The 25,962-nt window shown below is 39.7% G+C and overlaps 1 protein-coding gene across 1 annotated transcript in view; it reads left to right on the top strand.

The window, feature by feature from the left end:
* The first annotated feature begins 15,756 nt into the window (after window positions 1-15,756).
* The window catches only part of LOC103601220 (chromosome unknown open reading frame, human C7orf63), a 62,952-nt gene continuing 52,746 nt past the window's right edge, over window positions 15,757-25,962 (top strand). The window contains exons 1-2 of the mRNA XM_008585604.1: window positions 15,757-15,937; window positions 24,924-24,983. Coding sequence (XP_008583826.1) covers window positions 15,818-15,937; window positions 24,924-24,983 — 180 coding nt within the window. The 5' untranslated portion in view covers window positions 15,757-15,817. The remainder of the gene's footprint in view (window positions 15,938-24,923; window positions 24,984-25,962) is intronic.

Genomic DNA, 25,962 nt, shown 5'->3' with positions numbered 1-25,962 from the left:
ATATTTAAAATCATTGAGACATGGAATACATACTGGTAATGCATACCTCATGTAAGGTTTTATTCTTTATTGTGTTACATAGCAGTTTCATTTTCATATTATGTTAATCAGGGAGAGAACTCAGTAATATTTGGTCTCCAAAACTGCTATCTCCCATATAGTACCAATCCTGGGAATTGTATAATTGTTCCTAGCTAGAGCTAAGGTGTCGAGTTTACACACAAGTAGTTGTTTTTGAGCTGATCTATGTTGGTTGCACCATAGCTGGTCACCATTGTCTAAGGTATGGGATTTTACTGATGTTCACTGTGGGATTGTAACATGCCAGGCTAGTTCTAAGCACTTTACTTGTATTATCCTGTTCAATACTTACAAAACCTCCATGAGTTGGGTAGTTATTATCCTCATTTTACAGATAAGTATAGAAAGGTTAAGTAATTTGCCCAAAGTCACACAGTTAGTAAGTGGTAGAATGACCATTCAAGTCCAAGCAGTCATATTCCAGAGGCCATGGTTTTAATCACTACACCACATAGCCCCTGCTCCATCTCCGTGCATATTGTCAACCTAGATGCTTCCTCTTTTGTATAAAGGCATTGACATTCTTTAGAGTGCATTTTTTGTGTCAAAAAGATACATGAAAATATTACAATCATAAATTTATTATTGTTTGTGGGGCAACCCACAGTTACTTACCCGGGTGTGGCCTCGGACATAAGCCTGGAGACCCTTTGTAGTCCATACACTTCCCTGTGCAGTGAAAGACTCAAGAAGAGAGAGGACCATAGCACTATAATGAATTACTGAGGTCTTCATCTTCTTAAAAAATTCCCTGTAGAGCTGGTCATCTCTTTTTTTCTTCCTGAGTCCTTCTGCTTACACAACCATTCATTAGGGAGCAATTTACAAGCATGAAGGATATTAGGATAAGTGGTTAATTAAAAATCTACTTTAGAGACATATAATCATACAGATTATTCATAAAATTTTCACTGCTGACATTCTACATTTAAACTGCATTTTGTTCCAACCTTAGTTAGAACGCTGTACATTTCTTTTCCCCATTTTCTCTTTCTTTATTAAAATAGAAATTGCAGACAAGATACGATTATTTGAATTCCTCTTCCTGAAATCATAACTCTTCTAAACTTACCCACTGAGGTACTACTGAATCCAGCTGCCAAAAATAAAAGGACTTTTATTTAGTGGAGGCTACCTTTCCCACCAATGGCTCTTTTCCTGCTACTGCATTGTCACTTTGGTAAATCACTCATGATTTTCTGATGTTCTCTTTGTGACTTTTAATATTTTGTACTTTTTAATCAAGGTCTCCATTTTCTTTATTTTAATTATATTTCTTCTCTTTTGATAATCACTTGTTAGTTCTTAGTAGGAATTCAGTTGGGTGATAACTTTTAGGGGTAAATACCTAAACATACTAGTGAAAATAACAGCATATTTTCAATACTTTCTTGTTCCTTAAATTTCACTCTCTTAAGACCATTCTTTAACCATTTAATGTGAAAATACAATGAAATATTTCTAAACGTTAGATGGCGATTGAAGTATGTTGTTGCATGTACAAGTATATATTAAATAGCCAATAATAAAAATTATCACTATTACAGATTAATGGGGCCTTTGAAAATATGAAAAACCAAACTTTTATGAGAATGTATAAAAAATGCAATTGTTGGTTCAAATGGTAACATCTCCTTTTCAGTACTACAAAAATGGACTAATTTTGAACTTTTAGAATAAATATAATATATTCATTATAATTCTAAATATTTTAAAGCCTTCCTAAAAATACAAAACTGTTAATTGACTTTTAATTGCTTTATTTAATTATTTTTATGTGATTATTTTTCTTAATCATAATGTTTCATAAGCATTATTTTTCTGAACCATTCTTCTGGCCTCAGAAGTAGAATTGAATTCTGCTGTTGCTACATGGGAGAAAGTGGTGGTGGGAAGTGTAGAGCAGTGGAGACTAGTTTCCTGATCTATGTTGTGAGAAGTGCCCCTGAGAAAATTATACGAATGTAGAAAATATACCCAGTTTTAATCCTATGCAAAAAAAAAAAAAATTGAAGTAATTTTTTTCCTCTGAGGAAAATAACTGCGAGCTGCATCATGCTACTTAGCTTTTGTGTACAGATTTCATATGTCTCCTCTATCAAGAATATTTAAAATCATGTTTAAATATGAATATATTCATACTAACATTTATTTTTCAAAACATACATGGAAATTTAACCCAGATGGTCTATGTGTGAGATTTTTATTTAAATTTTAAAATATTAAAAGTATGCATAAATTATATTTATAGGTATTTATCAGAGATAATTATTTTGTGCTACATATAGGGTTGGCTATGAGCTCTAGTGTTATACTACCTGATTAATTTCTTATAAATCAGCATAACCTTGACTTGATTAAGTAATTTACTCTCAAAATTAATTTGATAATAGTAACATTAAGGTATATATTCATACTTACATTACAGTCAAATTATGGAAATTATTTGTGTAAAAGGGCTTTAAAAATATATCTAATTTTTGTATTAATCATCTCTTATGTAATATAATAAAACCTTAATTCTTTTTAATTGCCATTTGCTATTAAATTACTTCATCATAAATTCTGTACAGTTTCCCCCCCAAAGAGGTTTATTTATGAAATTTAAGTTTTCTTATGTGATTTTAAATAAAAATACCATAAATGTAATTCATAAATATTTCTTTAGGAATACTGTAAACACTGAACTAATAATACTTGCATCAGTCTATAAAAATCCCTCTGTGGTTGTTTTTTTGTTTTTTTGTTTTTTTTTGCTGGTTGGCTGGTTCAGTCAGGGACCTAACCCTGGAACTTGGTGTTATCAACACCATGCTCTATCCAACTGAGTTAATGGCCAGCCCTTAAAATCCCTGTTTTGAAATAAGTACACAGTCTAAAATGTTGAATTATTTTGTAAATTCACAACTTAAAGCAGTGCTACACATAGTATAACACACTTCTGTCCAGTGTTAAGATTTATATTTGTGATGTGTTGTCATGGAAATGAGATTGTTCATAAGTCAGTAAAACAAATTCTGATGTATATTCAGTATATGTAATTAGCTCTAAAGGAAACTCTAATAATTTTATAGTGGAAACAATCTGTTCTTACAATTGAACAGTGAATTTTATAGGAATGATTAGGTTAGTGTGAGAAAATTATAAAGTGCTTAATTTTCGGAGAATCTGTTCATATGATACTAAAAAATGTTTTGTTTAGCCTGACACCATACATACTGATATTTTATTTTTTTACTTTCTAAATTATTGAATTTTCATTGTGCATTCATCCAAAATTAAGGTGAATTATATGTATTCTCCCAATGGCTAGATGGGCTAAATTAAATCACAAAAGCAGATGCTTTTGTATGATTTCTACATGCCAACTTCAAGAAAGTATTCGCTGAAGATTTTCTATAAAGGTCTTTCCTAGCTCGGCAGATATCCAGCTTGAACAGACACTGGAAGTTGTCTCCCAATGTCTATTTACCCTACTTCTTTAAAAGCTGCTGTTTGTCACATTCCTCAACTGTCCTTGCAGTTAAGTGTCTGTGTGCCTGACTGCTGGCCAGTGAGATGAAGTCTCCTCAAAGGAATGCAATATGTGTTCTTTGTCCTCCCTCCATCTTGCTGCCGGGATTGTGGATATAATGGGAGCCCTGGCAACTGCCCCAGATGATCAAGGCCACATCCCAAGGAAGGCAGATTAGAGACTGCAAAGACTCTGACTACTTCACTACTTCCACTGCTTTTTCCTGCAGTTAAACAATTGCGAATTTGGGTTTCTTTGTCATATGAAGTCAAAAACCAATCTTTTCTGGCCTTCACTTCTTTGTCATGAGACTGTTTAATACTGTTTGAATAAAATAGACTGCAATAATTCTTACCTTTAAAAGCTTTTAAAGGGTAATGTGCAATTCACATTAAAATTAATTTTTCCATTCTTAATTATACTCATTTTCTTGCCTTGATCTTTCATTAGATATTTTGTATCTACTTGGAAAATATTGTCTTCATTACTGTGTAACTGATATTTGCTAAAACTCTGTAATCTCCAAAATATTGCCATCAAATTACATGCCATGTTTTTATATCATTCTCATAGATTTGCCTTATAAATGTTTAAATAAAAAGTACTATTTAATGTTTAAGTTCTCTGTTGAAATGCTGTGTACAGATGGAATTTTTTTCCTTATTGAATAATAATTCCAATATTTGGTAGAAGCCATCTAGTACTTTTATGACTACTTTTTTTAGAAGCATCCATAAAGCAATACATGTGATAGTTTTGTTTTGGGGGGTTGTTCTTTGTTTGTTTTTACCAGAGTAGTCATTTTTTATTTATTTATTTATTTTTTCCTTTTTTTGTCGTGTCCGGCACCGGATCGCAACCCTCAGTGTCACGCCCGTACCGGACCCGGACCGGCAACGGGATCGCAACCCTCGGTGTTGCGCCCGCACCTTGCTCAGCCAGTGAGTGGGAACCGGTCTGTATGTGGGATCCGAACCCTCGGCGGGAGCGCCGCCACACTCCCAAGCAGCGCACTGTAGCAGTGCGCCACCGGGCCGGCCCGGGAGTAGTCATTTTTTAAAGTCTCCATTTAATGTGGTGGAAATATTAAAATTATTTATTAGCACTCATTAGCATCTTTAAATGAGGACACACACAATATTCAAGCTATTCTGTAAGCTCCCTGATAGCAGGAATGTTGTCTTATTCACTACCGAACTGCCAATATCTAGTATAGTATGTCTATAGTAGATGTTAAACAGGTATCATAGTAAATTATTACTCATCTTTACAGAAAATTATATATATATATATTTTGTTTGTTTGTTTTTTATCACTCCATATCCATGCAGCCATCCTCCTGCCTCTTCCCCACATTCCTCACCATCACTGCCTCCACCTCTTGCCTAGCCTCCTGGCCAGTGGCCTGGAGCTGTCCTGTCATTCTAGAGAGGTCACTGCTGCCACAGCTGCAGCCACCACCACATTGCTATCTGTTGAGTCCTGTGCACTGCACCACTGACAAGGAGAAACCAACCTCTGTGCCTGTATGATCTGTAGAGGCCTTGGCTTCCCCAGCCGCTGCCTGGAAATGCATGGCTGCTTATGTCCTGAGAGTAGGCTTACCAGGAAAAATACAGTACTCTCAGTTAAATTTGAATTGCAGACAAACAACAATTAACTTTTTAGTATAAGCATGAGACTTTTTTTTTTTTTTGCACTAAATGGTACACCTACTTAAGGGGTGCACTTTGACAAGGAGATGCAGCACAAGGTAGAGCTGGTAGATAAATTCTCCCTTCCTTTCTGTTCCAAATTGCAATAATTCCAGATGGGCTGTTCCAAAGTGCAATAATTCCTCAGACCTTCATGAAAATATCTCCAGAGACCAAGCAATTAACTGCACTTGTTCCAGAGCCATGACCAGCTCAGTAACACCTATATTTGTGCTCCCTTCTCCAGTACCTCACTTCCATTTTTTCCCTCACTTCTTCCCAGAGATAACACTGCAATAAAGTGGCAGCAGGTAAGTGTTGGTTGTTTCTGTCAGGCTCAGGGAACCTAGGCTAGCACAGTACTTTTGCTACTGGATTCTTTGAATGGAAAATGAAAACATGAAGTAAATGATAATTTGAATTTGGGAGCAGGATTGAGGGGGATACGAACCCTTGACCTTGGTGTTACAAGGTGGCACTCTAACCAACTGAGCTAACCAGCCAGCCCTAAGTGACAGTTTTGACAAAGTCAGAACAGGATCCTGCAGGCTCAAAATCCAGTTTTGTGGAGATCCCTGAGAGTAGATACATCCTTCAGGAAAAGATTGACATTGATATAATGAACAGTGATAAATTATTAAATCAGAATAGTAATTTATTACTACTGTGAGAAATATCAATGTCCTATAGAAAAGAATACATGTATTGCCTTAACTAAACATATATTCTTGGATCTGTTGTTTACAAGAATTGAAATTATAATCCAAAGGGTGTTGGGATCTGTTATGGTCTGAACTGTGTTCTCCACAGTTGAAGTCATAACCACCACTACCTCAGAATGTGACTGTATTTGGAAATAGGGCCTTTAAAGAGGTAATTAAAGTAAAGTGAGGCCATATGGTTGGGCCCTAATCCAATATGATCGGTGTCCTTAAAAGAAGAGATTGGGATACAGGCATGCACAGGGGGAAAACCATGTGGAGAAAAAGGGAGAAGATTGCAAGTCAAGGAGAGAGGCTTCAAAATGAAACCAATCCTGCCAACACCTTAATCATCGGCTTATAGCTTCCAGAACTGTAAAGAAATGTTTCTGCTGTTTAAGCTACCCAATCTATGATATTTGTTAAGATAGCCCTAGCAAACTAATCCAGCGTCTGTGGAACCAGAATGAGTCAAACTAGTTATAGAACTCAAATAATTCATGTCATTAAAATAAACTTGTGTGATTAATCCTGCTCCACAATAACAACAGTTCTATCCTGAGGGTACTTCACTATAACCTCCCACCATGGAAACACAATAAATAGTTGTTGGTTCTAAAAGCTCAGGAATATTTTCATATCACGGAAATATTCCATTTTCATATCATGGAAATATTCCATCATGGAACTGAAGCTTTGATCAGGTAAAATTAGCTCTTTATACATTCTTCATTTCATTTATTACCATTTATTTAGTTTTTCCACTAAATATGAATAGTTCCTGCAGCTAGCTTCCTACTTAAAAATCATTTGCAGTTTGGATTATTGTTAGTATACTTTTTATTAGAATGGTTGACTTCAGAGGTGGCTGTTCTTTTATTTTCATTTTCTGTTCCATGTACTTCTTATCCCCAAACTTACATTAGTGATTCTCTTGGAAAAAGGTAATTACCATTGTTTATTTTTTAGGCTTTGTTTCTGTAACCACCGCCCTGATTTTTTAAAAACAGTGAAGTACATTAAATTCCATCATTATATGCATTTCTTCAGTTTTTTCCTACAAAATTCCCCTAAAGCTAACCTAAGACTATACTTTAATTACAAATATGCTATAAAAATTCTCTATTTAAAATAAGTATTCCGGGGCCGGCCCGTGGCTCACTCGGTAGAGTGCGGTGCTGATAACACCAAGGCCACGGGTTTGGATCCCATATAGGGATGGCTGGTTTGCTCACTGGCTGAGCGTGGTGCTGACAACACCAAGTCAAGGGTTGAGATCCCCTTACCGGTCATCTTTTGAAAAAAAAATAATAATAATAAAATAAAATAAAATAAGTATTCCAACTCAGAAATGAATAACATTTGCTTAAACATTTAGAACATCTGGCATTAGTTTAGAGACTACCAAATTCATATATAATCTGAAATACTTGTTAGAAATGTCCTTAATTCATGCTAATGAATAGTTATAATTTTACTAAACATTGCTAGAGTGCAAACAATAAAAAGCAACGGAGAAAAGCAGAACCACATTATTTCTTAATATTACATTTATTTCTTTAAAAATATACTTAGTTTTGTTACTTATATGAGTAAAAATTGCATGTAGTTAAACATTAAAACTTCTAATCTTTAAGTCTACAGGTGCTTCTAAGAAATTGCAATTTGTAACTTAACAGAGATGTTAAATTCTGCCGAATTGTTATCAGATTGTTATAACTCTTTTCTCATATGTTTCTCTATTACTAATTTACCTTTTGCTGAAATAATTTACTATTTCAGCAGTTGTTTCACCCTTTCCATCCTTCTGTGTTTTGGTGTCATAACAGAAGAATCAGTGAATAATGATTAAAATTAAATCCACACAACTAATTTAAACAGTTACAGCTTTTAAAAAGCTTAATTAAGCTTTGTGCATTTGCCAAGAAGAAAAATAAATAAACCCAATATTATCAGTAAGGGAGCAAAGGACATGGAAAATTCACAAATGAAATAATTACTGAAAGCCAGTTTTATGGAGACATTTAAAACTACCCCAAAACAATAATGATGAAAACACACAAACTAGAGCAGGGCTTTTCGAATTCTGATGTGTACACTAATCACCTGGGATCTTGTTAAAATAGAGATTCTGATTCAGTAATGGAGCCAGAGATTGTGATTCAGTCCACCATGGAGCCAGAGATTGTGCATTTATTTATTTATTTTTATTTATTTTATTTATTGAATCAAAATCACTTATACATATTTTTGGGGTTGAACATTGAGATATGTTGATTAAATCAATACTACTAGCATATATATTGTTACAAATCGTAATTATTCTTTATGCCCCTTGTCCAATCTCTCCCCTTCCCCCATTCCCTACCCCTCCCCCCTCTAATTGCCCTAGATTTCTTCTCTCCTGAAAGAATAATGGTTACTCTGTTAATTTGTTGCCTGGATGATCTGTCCAATGCTGAGAGATGTGATCAGGTCCCCCGATATTATCATAGAGCAGATGCTTCTTCTGTCACTCCAAAATGGGTCTTGTGGAAAGAGACATCCTCTTCTTTTCTTTGTCTCTTGCCGGTGAGTCTTGTGTGAATGCACTCCAGTGGTTGGCAGACTATCTGCATGATGGTTGTGGCGTCTAGCCGCTTTTGCGTCAGCCATGTTTATTGTGGTGGCTGTGGTGGGCCACCCACGTGGAGGTGCTGTTTTGGGTATGCACCTTGGGACTGGCGGTATGCCTGGTTGTGGGGTATGTTTGGTCCCCTTCTCCATGCCTCTGGTCCCTGGGCAGGCCCCAAGGCATTGGCGCCATGTGCCTAGTTGTGGGAGAGGGGTCCAGTCCCCTTCTCCATGTCCCGGGCCCCGGGCGGTCCCCAAGGCACTGGCGCCATGTGCCTGGTTGTGGGAGGAGGGTCCGGTCCCCTTCTTCATGCCTCGGGTACCCAGGTGGGCCCCGAGGTGCTGGCGTTTTGTGCCTGCTGTGGGAGGAGGGTCCAGTCCCTGGCTCCATACCTCAGGTCACTGGGTGGGACCTGAGGCACTGGCTTGGTGTGCCTGGTTGTGGGAGAGAGGGCCAGTCCCCTTCTGCATGCCTCTGGGCCGGACGGGCCTCAAGGTGCTGGCACAGTGTCCATAGATGTGGGAGAGAGGTCCAGTCCCCTTCTCCTTGCCTTGGGTCTCTGGGTGGGCCCTGAGGTACTGTCGTGGTGTGTCTTGTTGTGGGAGAAGGGTCTGGTTCCTGGCTCCATGCCTTGGGTCACTGGGTGGGACCCAAGGTGCTGGCTTGGTGTGCCTGGTTGTGGGAGAGAGGTCCAGACCCTTCTCCAAGCCTCAGTTCCCCGGGCAGGGCCTGAGGCACTGGTGTGGTGTGCCTAGTTGTGGGAGAGAGGTCCAGTCCCCTTCACCTTGCCTTGGGTCCCCGGGCAGGCCCTGAAGCTCTGGCATGGTGTGTCCAGTTGTGGAAGAGAGGACCATTCCCATTCTCCTTGCCCCGGGTCCCTGGGTGGGCTCCGAGTTGCTGGCATGTTGTGCCTGGTTGTGGGAGAGAGGTCCAGTCCCTGACTCCATACCCCAGGTCCCTGGGTGGGTCCCAAGGTACTGGCTCAATGTGCCTGGTTGTGAGAGAGAGGTCCATTCCCCTTCTCCTTGCCTTGGCTCCCCACGCAGGCCCCAAGGTGCTGGCATGTTGTGCCTGGTTGTGGGAGAGAGGTCCGGTCCCCAACTCCATACCCTCCATCCCTGGGTGGGTCCCAAGGTGCTGGCTCAGTGTGCCTGGTTGTGGGAGAGAGGTCTGGTCCCCTTCTCAATGCCCTGGGTCCCTGGGCAGGCCCCAAGGTGCTGGTGTGGCATGCCTGATTGTGGGAGAGAGGTCCAGTCCCCTTCTCCATGCCTCGGTTCCCCAGGCGGGCCCTGAGGCGCTGGCTCAGTGTGCCTGGTTGTGGGAGAGAGGTCCATTCCCCTTCTCCTTGCCTCGGCTCCCCACGCAGGCCCCAAGGTGCTAGCATGGTGTGCCTGGTTGTGGGAGAGAGGTCCGTTCCCCCTCTCCATGCCTCAGGTCCCTGGGTGGGCCCTGAAGCTCTGGCACAGTGTGCCTGGTTGTGGGAGAGAGGACCGTTCCCCTTTTCCTTGCCCCAGGTCCCTGGGCGGGCTCCAAGGTGCTGGCATGTTGTGCCTGATTGTGGGAAAGAGGTCTGGTCCCCTTCTCCATGCCTCGGGTCCCTGGGCGGGCTCCAAGTTGCTGGCATGTTTTGCCTCATTGTGGGAGGGTGGCCTGGTCCCCAACTCCATATCCCAGGTCCCTGGGTGATGTTGTGCCTGGTTGTGGGAGAGGTTCAGTCCCCGACTCCATACCCCAGGTCCTTGGGTGGGCCCCAAGGTGCTGGTGTGGTATGCCTGGTTGTGGGAGAGAGGTCTGGTCCCCTTCTCCATGCTCTGGGTCCCTGGGCAGGCCCCAAGGTGCTGGCGTGGTGTGCCTGGTTGTGGGAGGGGGGTCCAGTCCCCTATTCCATGCTTCAGGTCCCCAGGCTGGCCCCGAGGCACTGGTGCAGTTTGCCTGGAAGTAGGAGTGGGATCCGGTCCCCAGATCCGAGCCTATGGTTACCAGGCAAGCCCCAAGGTGCTGGTGGTGTGCCTGGGCCAGAACTAATTTTTTGTCTTTTGCTTCTAACAAGGGGGAAATTCCTGTGGGAACCAGTACTTGAGCTGTGTGGTTGAGCTAAATTGCTGCTTTGCTGTTGTTTCCCTAGGGAAGGCTTTTTGTGCAGCTCAGGGTTTAACGGTTGATCTTATAAGTACTTCCGGCTCTCCAGAGACCCAGTGGATCTGTGTTCTGTAGAATCTCTGATCTGGGCCTGAGTTTTTTCATCAAACTGCACCCCATGCAATTCTGTATTCCCAGCCAGTCTCCTCTGAGTGGTCCTGTGCTGATTGGGGGGCAGATCAGCTGTCCTTGCTGTGTCCCAGTGATCCCCTGGTGGGCACATCTCCCCCACTGCCCATGCTCCAAACACTTCCCATGGGATGGGCCCTGCACTGGCCCCTTGCAATGACTCACTGGCCTCTTAATGGCTCCTTTTTTTCAGTTGTTCTGGCTCCTCACTCCTGCGTGGGTCCATGGGAACCCTATTAGTGGTCTTGCTGTCCTAGGGGCCGCCGAGACCCTCTTCTCTCTTGCTGACTCCAAGTAACTCCATCTGAAGGGCACAGCTACGGCTTCTGCCAGCTCCTGCTCCATGTGCTCATCAGCTCAAGCCTTAAAGCAACCACGGCCCGAAATGCTCAGAGCAGCTTTTTCTTTCTCTCATTGTAGTTTCTCCCGCCTTCATGAACTCCGTAGGTCTCTCCTCCTCTTCCCCTGAGCTCCAGCTGCCCCAGCTTGGCTGATGTTACATTTTTATGGTTGTAAATTTGGTTGATTTGTGGGAGAGAGTGATGCTGCAGAATTCTGCTATCTTGACTGGATCTCCCCAGAGATTGTGCATTTCTAAGAAGCCCTTAGGTAATGCCTGTGCAGGTAGTCCAGGGACCCCATTTTGTATCTTACCCTGGGTAACTCATAAAATGCTTCAATTTGGCTTCAAATCAAATTCTTTAAAAATAATTTATAATCCTTGAATCTTTAATGAACATATACAGAGGACCTAGTATGATCTAGACCAGGAAGTGCTAAAGTGTCTCCAGACCAGCAGCATCAACATTACCCGGGAATTTATTAAAACAGCAAACCCTTGGGCCTCACCCCAGACTTACTGAAGCAGAGACTCTGGAGGTAAGGCTCAGGAGTGCGTTTTAAATAGCTCTCCAGATGATTCTGAGACACACTACATTTTGAAAACCACTGCTCTAGACAACATGCTGAGGGTGTGTGGTGCAATTCTGTGTAAGTGACTCTCCTTGCTTTCAAGAATATCACTACAGTAGGAAGGGGTTGGGTTGCTGAACAAGTAAATACCATTAAGTATGTGATGATTACAAAAACAGAATGATGGACAAGGTGGCAACAGAGGATAGAAAGTTTTCCTAGAAAAGGTCATGGTCATATGAGCTGAGTTTCGTAGGGAATTAGCCATCTGAAGACAATGGCATGTACAACACAATGCAAAGGTAATGTAGGAGAAAGCTTGGCACCTTTGGAAGACTGCAGGTAATTTACTCAAGATGGCTGAGTGTGAGGGGTTTGAGGATTTCCATCCGTGTCGCTTCTCAACTGTCAAAAAATAAAACAAACCACTGAAGCTAAAAAAACCTAAACAGCTGGGTCTATTAACTTGCCAGGTAAAGGAACCCATCCCATGAAGACTTGCACTTTTTTCAATGAGGAGGGAAAATCAGAAGTTTTTAAGTGCTTTTAGAAAGGGGGAGTTCATAGGAGTTATGCTAATTAAGCACTGGAAACTGACACTCTGGATACAGGCCAGAATGTATATATATGTATAAGTGTGTATATTTATATATATACACAAATATAACAAATAAATATCCTGTTGTTCATTAGTCAGTCTTCAGTTAGATCAGTAAGGAGAATCTGTCTTTCCAGGATTGCTGAGGCTTATGGGCCCTTATCAGCTTTAGCCTTATCAGCTTATGACACAACAGTCAGTTGACAACTCCTAGGCAAGCTGTACTTTAAGTGGAAAATTTTCCTTTGCGACCTCTCTTTGTCATCTTTCCTCATCCTGAGATGCCGGGATGACCATGCAAAGGATAAGCAAATGATCCAATTGTCAGCTCTCCACCACCATCTCGGTTTTGGGTGCCATTCTCACAAGATTCCATTGTGTTTATCCAAGTGGTTTCAGCCTCCTTTTGATGTGGTATACTCGGACTGTGCAACGGCAATTAAGGTCATGTAAACAAACACTTAAACAAACACACCCTTTACACTCTCCCTAAGTGACAGCAACCTCAGACCTACTGAACCAGCCTCTAGGTGTAAGGCCTGAGAGTAGCTCTAAAGATACCTATGAGCAGCTGTAAAGATAAAAGAAAAACAAAAGAACGTGGAAGCCTGGGCCAGGGAGTTTCCAAGCAGGGGAGAATGGTCGGCAGTGTAAAATATGACAGATAAGTACAGCAGGATGAGGACAGAAAAGTGTTCACATACTTGTTCACATACTTTGACAAGTGCTGTGATCTCAGAGCAGTTTCAGAGGACTAAGGATGAGGGATGTGGAAGAATAAACAGAAGTGTGGAAATAGGGACTGGAAGTGCTCAATATTCTCTTAAAGAATCTTGGTCACTTTGGATACGATTTACATCAACTGCTGCCAGGCCCAATCTAGTTTCTCCATTTCTATTTTAGGGCCAGAAATGTCATTCAGTGTTTGAGCTAGAAGGAACCTTAGAAATCATTGATAAACCTGCTTATTCTTCATATGAGGAGAGAAACCCTGAGAAGTGAAGTGACATTTATTTTCACTGAGTTTGTTAGGTGTAATTTTTTTTCCTTTGCAACATTCTAGCAAAAAATAGATATCCCAAACATAAATATTGGGAAATGTGATTAAGTAGATTCTGATATATGATAGACTGGTACACAATGATAAAAATATGTCTGAAGACTATACGTCATATAGAATGTTTACAATATAAAGTTAGTATAAAAATCAGATTTCAATACAGCATCTGCACAATGTGTATATCTTTGTCAAATTATGTGTGTATAACTTTAAGAACTGGAAACAATTTGAGAACATGAATCAGAACAGAGTAGTGAGATTTTGAGACATGGGTTCTTTTAAAAGTCCCCTTGTTATTGTTAATGCTTGTCCATCAATTTAAAAAACTCTTGTCTTTCACTAAGGAACTGATACTTTAATTCAGATAAAAGTATGTGCTAGAAATCTTAGTCCATATGCTTCATGATCAATAAATATAAATTTATTTTCTGTATCTAAAATTAATTTCTCTATGGGTCCCTTTTCTCCTGAATCTCAGTCAGCCCAGGGTGTTCCCTGCTTCATTGAGGAATCCCATCCTTATTCATCTTCTTTTTTTTTAACCTTATTTTTTTTTTACTGAAACATAATTAATTGTACATATTTGTGGGGTACAGCATTGAATATCAATACCTATGTGCAATATGTGATGCTCAAATCAGGATAATTAGTATATTCAACCTTACATAATGTAATCATTTTTTGTGGCCCTTTACTAATTTCTTGCTAGCCCCCCCTCCTTCCCCCTTTCCCACTTCTGTTGGCCTCAGTTCTGTTCTCACATTTATTTATTTATTTATTTGTTTCTTTGTTTATTAGCTTCCACTTTTGAGGATACGCAGTATTTCTCTTTCTGTGCCTGGCTTATTTCGCTTAACATAATTTTTTCTAAGTTTATCCATGTTGCTGCAAATGGCAGAATTCCATTCTTTTTTATCGCACAGTAGTAGTCCATTGTGTATATATACCACATTTTCCTTATCCAATCATCTGTCAATGGACATTTAGTTTGGAGCAGAACTCTTGGAACTGAAAGATTCATCCATCATTGTTTATCTCTGTTCTTCAGTTCTAGATCATTACTCCTTCCTTGTTCTTTTATTTATTTATTATTTTTATTTTTGGCAGCTGGCAGGTATCGGGATCCAAACGCTTGACCTTTGTGTATCAGCACCAGGCTCTACTGATTCAGCTAACTCGCCAGCCCCTTTTATTTATTTTTTTTATTTGACATATACTTATTTATGGGGTACAACGTAATGTTTCAATACATGCATACATCGTGATCAAATGATCAAATCAGAGTAATTAGCATATCCATCACCTCAAACATTAATCATTTCTTTGTGGTGGGCTATGTGTAACTTTAAATCCATAAATTCTATAGAAGATATAAAAACTCATTTAAATCTTGACGAATTTCTGGAGGTTAAAAAAAGATTAAAAGGGTTAAAGGACTTTTTAAAAAGTTTTCACAGCCATGGTGTTGGGAGTTATTAAGTTATTCTGATGATCATAAGAAGCTTTCCATTAAAGTCTTGACCCTCCTTGTATTATTATTAAGGATACAGTAGTTAGGTAACAGTCATAGTAAAGAAAATGATCATCTTGACCATACTGGATACTTATTATGTGCCAAGCACCACTAAACAAACTGTCACCTTATTCAATCCCCGCAACAATCCTATTTTAACAGATAAAAAAAAAAAAAAATGGGGCTTCCAAGGGTTGACTTGCTCTAGACTCAATAATTTGACTCAAAAGGCTTTGAACATTGTGGACACTGCCTTACTTGTTTAACTGCCCAGCTGGGCCACTAAAGTACAGAACAGGTAAAACGCCTGGGAATTTCGGTGAGACTCATCATTTCTTTGGGATGAGGTAAACTCCGCTTTCAACACTCCCGGTCCATAATATCCATATCCACCCTTCACCCTCCACCCGCCCGTGCCTGTCTGAAGCAAGGTCCAGCATAAACTACCAGGACTAAAACGCACTCGACGCCTAACGTACCGTTCCTCCGCTGCCTACCGACGTCTCCTTCTCCCGCCTCCCTCCGGCAGGCCTGCGAACCCACCCATCCGAGCGTGGAGGTACACATTAAGCTTTGGGCGTTTTGGCTCTCCGCGCTTCCGTAGGAGCCTCCGCCTCCGCAGCTGGGCCCGCCCCCTAGCAACGCTCCGGCTTGTGTTAACAACTGGCTGACCCTGGGCGCCTCGCTGGCTATGCTGGCGCCGTCGCGGTGGCCGAGGCCACGGCCGGACCCTTGGGTCCTTTCGCGACTCTAGCAGCTGTTAGGCTGCCTTTCTTTTCCGGTGGCGGGGCCTCTTTGGGCCCCGTGGCTGCGGGCATAGGGTAGGACAGAAGGATCCCCCAGCCCGCCACCGCCGTCAGCCATGTCGACAGGTGAGGCCAAGGCGAAGGCCGAGGCCCAGGAATCCGGTGGCAGGAACAAGTCCAGCAGTCCCCGCCAAATCCCGGTAGTTGGGGTGGTGACGGAGGACGAGGAGGCACAGGTATGGGCAGATGTCTGTGCTTTGGGAGGCGGAGGGTGTGGGGGACGAGGCCTGGGTGCTGCAAGGGCGGAAATGGGGACCCGAGTGGAGACAAGGGGAGCCCGCGGGACAGAGGTTCCAAGCGCACAGCTGATTCCCCCGAGAACTGCGTCGCCTGCGAGGGGGGCTGGCTGTCGTCAACCAACCTGTCGGGGGACTAGTGCTCCGTGGTCCTCTGGAGCGCCTCAGAAAACTGAGTAGGCGAGGCTTTGCCGCGCTTCTTCCAATAGTGTGTCCACAGAGGGACTGGGGAGGAAGGAATCATTCATCTGTTGGTGACCAGATCGCTTTGTTTGCACTGGGCCTTTATGAGTGGGTTCCAGTTACAAGTGATGTTCTTGATAAAGGTGTAAATTCCCCAAAGCTTAAATTTGCTGCTACTAAAGACTGAACCCGGAGGAGAGGAAAATGCTATTAAAATTAAAAATTAAGCATCTTTTTTTAATATGAAACTGGAAGCTGGTTGTTATAGGGTGGGTTGGAGAGAATTGGAAGAGAATAGAATTTGTTTTATTGTGCTTGTATTTGGTTTGGGGTTTGGCTTTGTTATGAATATAAGACTAATTCATTCAATTTGGCCTGCTGAGAAATTTCACTTCAAGACCCTCGCTTGGATCTCCGTTCGTGGTAGAGGTATTTAGAAACCCCAAGTCATTTGTTTCATACTAGGGTTCCATTGCTCCCCCGGAGAGCCATGATCGTACCTTAAAACCGTGAATTCTATGGAGGAATACTGCTCTGCCTCACACTAAGGGCATGGGGCCACTGCGGGAATTCCTGTTGAGGCTTCGCAAGTCCCAGGCCGCGTCAGGAACCCTGCCTCTTGCGTCCACATCCTGGATCCTTGGAGAGTTCCTTGGGAGTGGCCAGTTGAGTGGGGACCTCTTCTATTGTGGAAATAGGGTTGAGCTCTTAGAAGATAATCAGACATTTACACAGTAACCTGCGGAGCAACAGCACTTTTTTATGGGGGAGCAAGTGTTAAGGGAATTTACCTAATCGGTTTTGTGGACGTATTCCAATGTGGGCGGGGAGAAGAACTTTGATGAAGGATAGCTCGCCACTCCCAAGGCTTCAAGGAAACTCAACGCTACCAGTATACTCCAGGCACCGTGCAAAACTAAGAAGCAGGTGAATTTGGTAACTGGTAACTGATGGCTCTCATTCCTCCTTTACTTGGTGTTAAAAAAAAAAAAAAAAAAAAAAAAAAAAACTTTTAATAGATCATTGCCAAAATGGCCCACAACATACCAAGTAAAACAAGTATACCTGTGTAAATGGGTATATCTGCGTGTATTTTCTCCCTTCTCTTTTCCTTTCCTTTTCTTTTCTTTCATTACTACTTCTCCTTCCAGGGCCTAGGATTCTCTTCCAGGAGGAAATAAATCAATTTACATTAATTCATGTTCATACCTTGTTAATAACTACTTCTAGAAGTATTAACGTTTTTAAAAAATGTACAGTACTGAGGTTTCTACCCAAAGAATGAGATAGAATAGGAACTTTTTAGAGTTGGGAGAAATTTTAGTGATCATTTGGCCTCCTTATTTTCTGTTTGTGGTTGCTTTTATAAATGAGGACCCTAAGGCCTTGAGAAGTTAACTGGGAGTTACTCAGCTTTTTTACTCACAGAGTGGGGTTTGGAGTTCCTAGAATGATAAAATGATAACCTTTAGACCTCTGCCTCAGGTCAGTGGAGGAAAGAACTTGGGTACCCTAAATGTTTCCAGTCCTTTCAAACCATTCCACATTTGCAAACTTCTCCTTTGCCAGTGCCTGAGAGACAATATATTCTAGTGGCTGAAAGTGAGGGTGTGAAGTCTACTTCAGTTCATTGAGCCAGCTCCATCACTTACCAGGTATGTGACCAAAGGCATGTGTCTTAACCTTTCTGTGAAATGGAGATAATAATAGCACTCATGTCCATTGTAAAGATTAAATGAAATAATGCCTCTAGAGAACTTATACTGTGCCCTGTATGTTGAAAATATGCAGTTATCAATATCAACATCATCATCATCATCCTTTATCTAGGGAGCTAGAGCTCCTAAAATTATTTGGACCCAAAATTCTCTGGAATTATTATTTCCACTGGCTTCTAAGATGTGAAAGTGAGACTGGATCCTTCTGAAATAATACTTGCTTTAATCCAGATTTCAATCTGCTCACTTTATCCCTTCAGAAGTGTTTCTAAGTGACAGCTAGAGATTTCCTAATATAGAAATGCCACTTTGGCTACCTGTGCTTTTGATAAATGTTTTGTATCATTTTCCTTATTACAGACCTAAGTTTGAGGCATTTCAGTTACCCTAAACTGAGTTTATATAATTGGAGAAATAGTGTTGAATGTTGTTACCTAAGGCAGCAGGTAAAATGTGAAGGTTATTTTGCACATGTTTTTAATATACTTCAGTTCTGCCTTAAGTAATATTTTTTTCTTCATCTTTCAAAAAAATAACTTTTGTAGCAATTATTAGTATTATAATCTCTAAATACTATGTAAGCTACCACAAATGGTAGTTGCAGAATATTAGATTTTTATAACTTTATTAACTTTGAAATGGTCATCAATGGAATTATGGAAAATGTAAAGATAGATTATAAGTTTGAAGATAGTAGTAAATAGAGAAACCAATAGTTTAGGAATCCATAATTTTGAGTCATATTTTTTGTTCCATGTTATGATCTTCACAGAAAGATATCCTACCTAAGCACTCTATCTTCTGATTTTCTCTCTGTAAAAATTTTGATAATGCCTGCTGTAATGATTCCAAAGCCTTTTTAAAATAAAACTTATTTATCATACTTTTCAGATTTCAAAGCAATAAAATAGTACCAGGATTTTGGTGGTCATTTTCTAATTGTCAGAAACCCAGGGCAAGTTGCTCACTTTTTCTAAGTCTTGGTTTGCTCATCTGTAAAAGATTTTTGGAAAATGTCTGCCTCATAGAATTATTGTAAGAATTAAATTTTAGAGTATTTGTAAGGCATTTAGCACAGTGCTCAGCACACACATTGTTAAGAACTCCGTAAATGGTAACTATTTTGGTTATTATTAATGACTCTAGTCATGACAGCTTTCATTATTGTTATTATTTTAAAATAAATTCAAATTATATGTACAGGGTATGCAAATCTTTACTAGGTGAGTTACTAGGTAAAGAAAAACAGAAAGGTAGTTCTCAAAACCCTCTAGCGCAGTGCTTCTCAAACTTTATGTGCATATGGAGCCTATGGAGATCTTAATAATGCAGATTCTGATTCTCTAGGTCTGGAGTGGACCCCAGGACTCTGCTTTTCTAGCACGTTTCCGGGTGATGCTTGTGCTGCTAGTTGGAGGGCCCTATTTCCCACTTTGAATAGCAATGTTTAGTGTATTACAGCTGCAAGATGGCATGAACAGTAGCTACAGAGTTTCACAACTATTTCCTGGAAAGCTGTAGGGGAGATGGTTTGATGTAGATTCAGATCATGAAGCAATAAACAACAAATTTCAGCCCACCCCCCATCAGATCAAATGATGCGATTAAAACAAGGGAGATTTAATTGGGGCTTTAAAAGAACTACTTGCTTTTCTCTCGTAGCCACTGAGGAGGCTCATTCGATCCTGGATTATCGTCACCTCCTTTGAGTCAGCCATTTGGTTCCCACCTCTTCCTCTCTGCCAAGTCTATTTTCCTTAAACAGCACTTTATCACTTCCTCCCCCTGAGCCTCACCCTCTCTTCCTTGCAGGATTACACAGTAGCTCCTATTGCTTACCTCATCTAATATAATTACATTGACTAAATTACTTAACCTCGTAAGGCGTGTTCCTATTTCTATAAAACCAGCCTGTACTAGATGAGTGTTCCCCAAACCTGGATGACCATTATAGACATCTGAGGAGCATTTTTTTAAAAAAAATGTGCATAGTTGGGCTCTACCACAGATCTACTCGGTCATAATCCCCAGTATGGAGCCTGGGGCTCATAAAAATCTCCCTCAAGTGATTTTTTTAGCCTCAGCACCACTGAGCTAGGTGATATCTAAAGTCTCTGCCCAGCCTAAAGTGCCTCCATTCCACTTGTCTGTCCCATTTTCAAGATTTTCCATTAGATGATTTATACTTTATCTTTGCTGTAAGTTCTACTTAATGCCATCTCCATAAGAGCAGAAACCTTATCTGTTTTTGTTGTTGTTGTTGTTGTTTTTCTGTAGTATTCCCCAGAATATCACCCAGCCCCATACCTGGTACGCGGGAGGTGATATTATGTATTTACTGGATGAATTGTCCTCCCCTATTTTCTGAATATTACTAAAACTTACCCTACCTTCAGATCCTACCTCTCCAACGTGAAGTGCTCCTCCAACAGGCATAACTTCCCCATTATTTTCACCTTCATCAGTCTTCTCCTCATGAATAGCTTATAGTCCTACAGCTGAGTCACACAATCTTGCACCTAATTATCACTTGTTTTATGTTGGTCACTGTTTCATTTGTATAAGTTTTGTCTCTTGCACCAGAATATGGGTTCCTTAAGAGAAGGGAATACGAGGGTACTTCAGAAAGTTTGTGGAAAAATAGAATTAAAAGATAATATGAATCTTTCCATGAACTTCTTGAGGTACCCTCATATATCTCATATATCTTAATGGTTTTGTGTCCTTCCCGGAATCCCTCTACTCTGAGGGTAGAAATTTAAATCCTAGCTTTCAAAGCCTTCTATACTCCAGCCACTATAGCCTCCTGTCTTCTCTTCAAGGATGCCAAGTGTCCCAGCCTAAGGGCCTTTCCACTTGCTGTGCCTACTGCCTGTAATTTTCCCCCTTGATAGCCATGGCTTGTTACCTTACCTTTTTCAAGACTTCACTGAAATGTACCCTCTCTATGAGTCCTTCACTGACTACTGGGTTTAAAATTACACTCCTTGAGCATCTCAGCACTTCCTATCCCCTTTATTTTCTCCAGAGCACTATTATCTTCTTGTATACTATTCAACTTACTGATTTTGTCTCCCCCAAAGCATATCAATTGTTCATGAAAGCAGTAGATTTTGTGTGTCCTATCTTTAGCACCTAGAACAATGCCAGACCCATTGTAGGCTTGCAATAAATATTTGTAGAGTAAATATGTAATTGTGATTAGTTGACTTGCATAGGTTTAATGACTAAGCTTCCTCACCCAAATTTGCTCTCTTTCTGAGAATCTCTCAGAACTTCCACAATCTGCCAGTTGATGTCATATCCTGTTACTGTTTGTAATACTGCTAGAGATGATTTACTTAAAATTTCTTACGCCTGCTTTGGTCTTCATGTTAAAAATAACCTCTGGGGTCAATTGAGGAGTTAGAGAACTAAGATGCATAGAACCAGAGTTTCTGCATCAGACAGACCCACTAACCCATTTACTAGCTATGTGGCTTTAACAAGTTAGGTCTCAGGGCCTCAGTTCATCAACAGGGATAATAGTGCTACCTTTGTATGGCAGACTTTAAGATTAATTGGACATAAGGTACTATACACATGAATGGACCACTAAAATTGTTAGTTCCTTTTCCTATAACCAAATATAAAATGGACAGGATTTCTCCCCTCTGACACATCCCTTGGTAAAGTGGAAAAATAAACTCATTCTGTAACTTGAAGTAGTAGCTATCTCATTTTCTTCAAAGCAGTTCATTAAGCTTCTTATTTTAAAAGGTTTGTGAAATGTTTTTAGAATTTCTCCATAAATATCTTACAATGATAATAATTATTTTGATATTTACATGTGTATCTTCTCTTTTGCTTCTACTCTCTGCTTGTGTGGTCTCATTTACCCAAAATCTTCAATTATCACTGTAAGTATATGATTCAGAAACCTCTGCCCCAAATTTAACTCATCTCCATCCCCAACACTAACCTATTCCTTCAGCATTCCCTGTTTCAGTAAATGGTGAGACCATTTATATAATTCCAGTCAGGCAGTCATTCTCACCTTTTTTCTCCTTTCTCCCACTGCATGCAATCACTTTTTAGGTCCTGCTGACTCTACTTTCTTGATGTTTTTAACTCCGTTCCCTGTTGTCTACACCAGTTGCCACTACCTTAGTCAAGGCCTAAAGTTACAGACTGGTCTTCCACTCCCAGTCTAGTCCTCTCTAGTTCATTCTCTCCACAGCAGACAAAATGATCTTTTTATTATTACATTCTTCTGATTAAATCCTGTGGAAATAAATGAAGACTACCCCAATGAGAATAGACTGTTTATTCAGAGCTTGCTGTAGGGAGTGAGTCAGCCAACATAACTTCTTTGGGCAGAGACTCCAAGTCAGGCAAGGAAGCTTTACAGTGGAAAAAAAGGTTGTGGGGGAGGTGGGGAGGCGGGGAGGCTGCTGGTATGCTCAGACTGGAGGTTGTTACCATGGGGAAGCTGGAGGTGGGCTAGCTAGAAGTAGGGCATCCTATGTGATTGATTTGGAAAGCACATTTGGCTTTCTGCAGTTGGGCATGAGTTGGAAGCTGGAGAGGTGGGGGAGAGGCAGCAAAAATAGGGACACTGACAATCACTGATTAAGTCCTGACTCTTCGGGGCCAATTACTGCAGAGGTCATGGCTTGGCTTCCTGGGCCAGTTGCTGCAGAGGTTCTGGGACAGAGTTCTTTTGTCATATATAGTCTGGCCAATGTCTATTTCAATGTTCAGTCTCAAACCATTCAATGGCTTTTTAAGATTCTTAGTATAACAGACAAAGCCATCTGTAAAATCTCATGCCAGACTGATAGCTCCCTGAGGTCAGGGTAATGTGTTCTCCACACCTAGCACAGTTCCTGAAATAGAAGCTGCTATGTGCAAGGAGGAAAAGGCTGAGGAAGGTAGGGGGAAGAGGGAGAAATCTTTAAAAATATGCCAAAAACGTAAAACACAGAGTAACGTGAAGTTACTTTAATCTTTACTATTTCCTGTTTCTTAAAAAAGTTATACCTGCTCATTTGTGGGGTGGCGGGGGGGAAATTCTGATAATACACACGGGTATTAAAAAGAAAATCCTGCATTGACTTTTCATTTCAATATCCTTGTCTAATCCTCAAAGCAAATATTGCAGAAAATCAGAAAATGAAAACCCATAGATCTGAGGACACAGGAGGAAAAGAGAAAAGACAACTGGGGTAGTGGCAGATGGCACTGCTAAATCCCCAAGTCTTAAAGCAAAATTCTACTTATCAAATTTTTGGTCACAGTAAATTTAACTGTTTAACAATAATATTTAACAATTTTAATGGTAATTATAACACCAGATATAGATAAGTGCTTAGTAAATCCTTTTTTATTATTATTTTTAAAAGTCAAAATCATTTTGAGTAAATAAACTCCTTCAGATACTTATTCTGCAGACTTAAAGGTAGAATGTTTAATTGAGAATTGTCTTTGATAGAAATTTCTTGAGGTCAGAATATATAAGTTTATAATTATGAAAGACAAGGAAATTCTAGACCTAAAACTCAATGTAATAATGACTATGTAGAAATATGGAAAAGTATGTATCATAGATTTAAAACTCAGAAAATGCAATGATGTTAACACTATGTGGTTTTATAAAGTATTTATGCATGTAAACAAAAACAAAATATATAAAAATAAAAATAGATGTATTTAGATGATAGGAATAAGTAGGATTATTTTCCCCTTTTGAACATTTTTATATCAGCATTACATCATCTTTTCAAACCATCATTGTAAAGTAGAAATAAGTTTGAAAGCAGGAAAGAGAAAACTAAGGAAACTGGGATAGGCTAACTCCTGTAATGGGTGTGAGCAATATTGATGTAACATTTGAATTAAAAGAAAAATGTCACACAACAAGGCATTAATTGCCAAGATAAATGTAGCTGAAACTGCATTTAGAATTTGGAGATGTCTCTATCATTATAAGTACTAAAACTTTGGATGATAGCATCCCCTATTTCCTTCCTAACCTATCTGCAAATAATTTTGTTATAAAATGGTATCTTCTTGGTTGCATTTTCTAAGCATTTATTGAGCAAATAACAACACTATATGCCAGGCCCAGTGTTGAGTGCTGGAGATGCCAGAAAACTTTGGGGAAAGAAGTGGTGTACATGTAAACCCTTTCAGACAATGTGATGGGAATTATAATGGGTAGATACTTAGGGTGCTATGGGAGCACAGAGGAGAGACCTTTTTCTAGATACCTGAACTTCATCTTGAAGGACCTGCAGGAATTAATCAAGGAGAGGAATAGGATTGTAACTACATAAGTCAAAACAGAGAAGTGACAGAGGGGACTAATGGGGAGTTGTTGAATGATTGGGACGGGTTATGTTCAGATTTGAGTTTTAATATTCTGACTGTGAAGTAGAAGACAGTGTTTCAGGGTGCGAGAGTGAAGGCAGGAAGAATGGCAGGAAACTGGTGCAAAGTGAGAGATGAGAACTGAATACATCAGTAAGATGGAATGGGCTCAAAAAATACTTAAGAGGGAAAATCTGTAGAACTTGGAGGTGCCTGTTATCAAATAGGGATGGCTGGAAGAAGGCTGGTACCAACTATGAGAAGGGGATACCTAATTCAGGAAGGCAATTTCCTACCTGTAGTTTCAATGCTAGTCTTAAGTATCTACATAGTGAACTTTAGTGTAATGTGTATGCTCACACAAGATAATTTTATTTTTCAAAGTATGAAAGTGCTATTATTCCAAATGCTCTCTTGGGCCTTTCAGGGTTAATGAAACTTAAATACATTTTAAAAAGTAAGATAATACTATAATTCAGGAGGTTTTGTTTGTTTGTTTTTACTACAAAATTTATTTACTCCTATAAGGTTTCATATGTTTTTCATTCTTACCTTACTATCTTATTGTCTTAAGATATTTTTAAGTTACCAAGGGAAAATATATAAAATTAATATGTTTGATGTGATTTCTTAATTCCTATGATATAGAATACTAAGAGTTGTATGTTTTTTAGGGTGTTTTTAAGCCTATGGACCTTAATCGTGTCATCAAACTCCTCGAAGAGACTGATAAAGTGAGTGAGCTTTGAGAAAAAAATTACTCTTCTATATCACTTACAAAGTTTTATTTCCCTGAAAGGTAACATGTATTTCCCCAAAGATAAGTCTCATTTATCTTCTTTTGTTGAAAACATTTTAAACAGTGTATATCTCATATTCAAGGACTTTTAAATTTAGTATGAATATATTTAACAAGGTAGGGAGACTGGAGGAGAATAGATTTGCTTTTATGGGACGAACAAACCCCTGGTGGCTGTAAATGGGAGAGATCTAAGAGTAGAGAAAGGGAAGGGTCCTCTTGTTTCTGTTAATTGCTTGTTACCAAGTAGGATGGGGAGGGAGGGTAGAAAAAAAGGCTATCATGATATACTAATTAAAATGTCCTGAAATATAATCAAGATAGATACACACACATTCACACACACACACACACGCTCATACATATTCATAGATAATTTATTTTGAAAGAAATCTTATATAGAGTGTAAGAGAGTTTAGGCATTGGAAGAAAGGATAATAAATGTGTATGTACACATGTTCACACACCACACTCTCCTGTTACCCAAGAATTGACTGAATGCCTAAAAGCCTGCACACACTATAAAATTATGTGGTAATCTCCAAGAAGATTTCTTATTCTTAATAAGTAGAAAATGGATTGACCATAGTCAATATAGTCTATCAATACTAAACAATGTCCTATGAATAGTAGGCACAAAAATTTAATCATTGTTTTAACATTTTTTTAGTCTCTATTTTTTTTTTGCATAGAAAGAAGAAAAAAACAAAAAAAAATACTTTGTAAGAATAACTTATCTTTTGCTGGCTGTGGTTTTTGTCAAAAGTTATTTTTTAATTGTTATTACATCTACATTTCCTTAAAAAAGAAAACCCAACTTACATAGAGCCCCTATTCACTATTTAGTAAGGCTAGGGGATAAAAAAAAAAAAAAAAAAAAGCCCATTAACCCCAAAAAAGATGTTTTTTTGTTT

Source organism: Galeopterus variegatus, unplaced genomic scaffold (assembly GCF_000696425.1).
Source record: "Galeopterus variegatus unplaced genomic scaffold, G_variegatus-3.0.2 Scaffold3639, whole genome shotgun sequence".
NCBI classification, from domain to species: Eukaryota; Metazoa; Chordata; class Mammalia; order Dermoptera; family Cynocephalidae; genus Galeopterus; species Galeopterus variegatus.
This window is presented reverse-complemented; position numbering and strand designations above follow the sequence as displayed.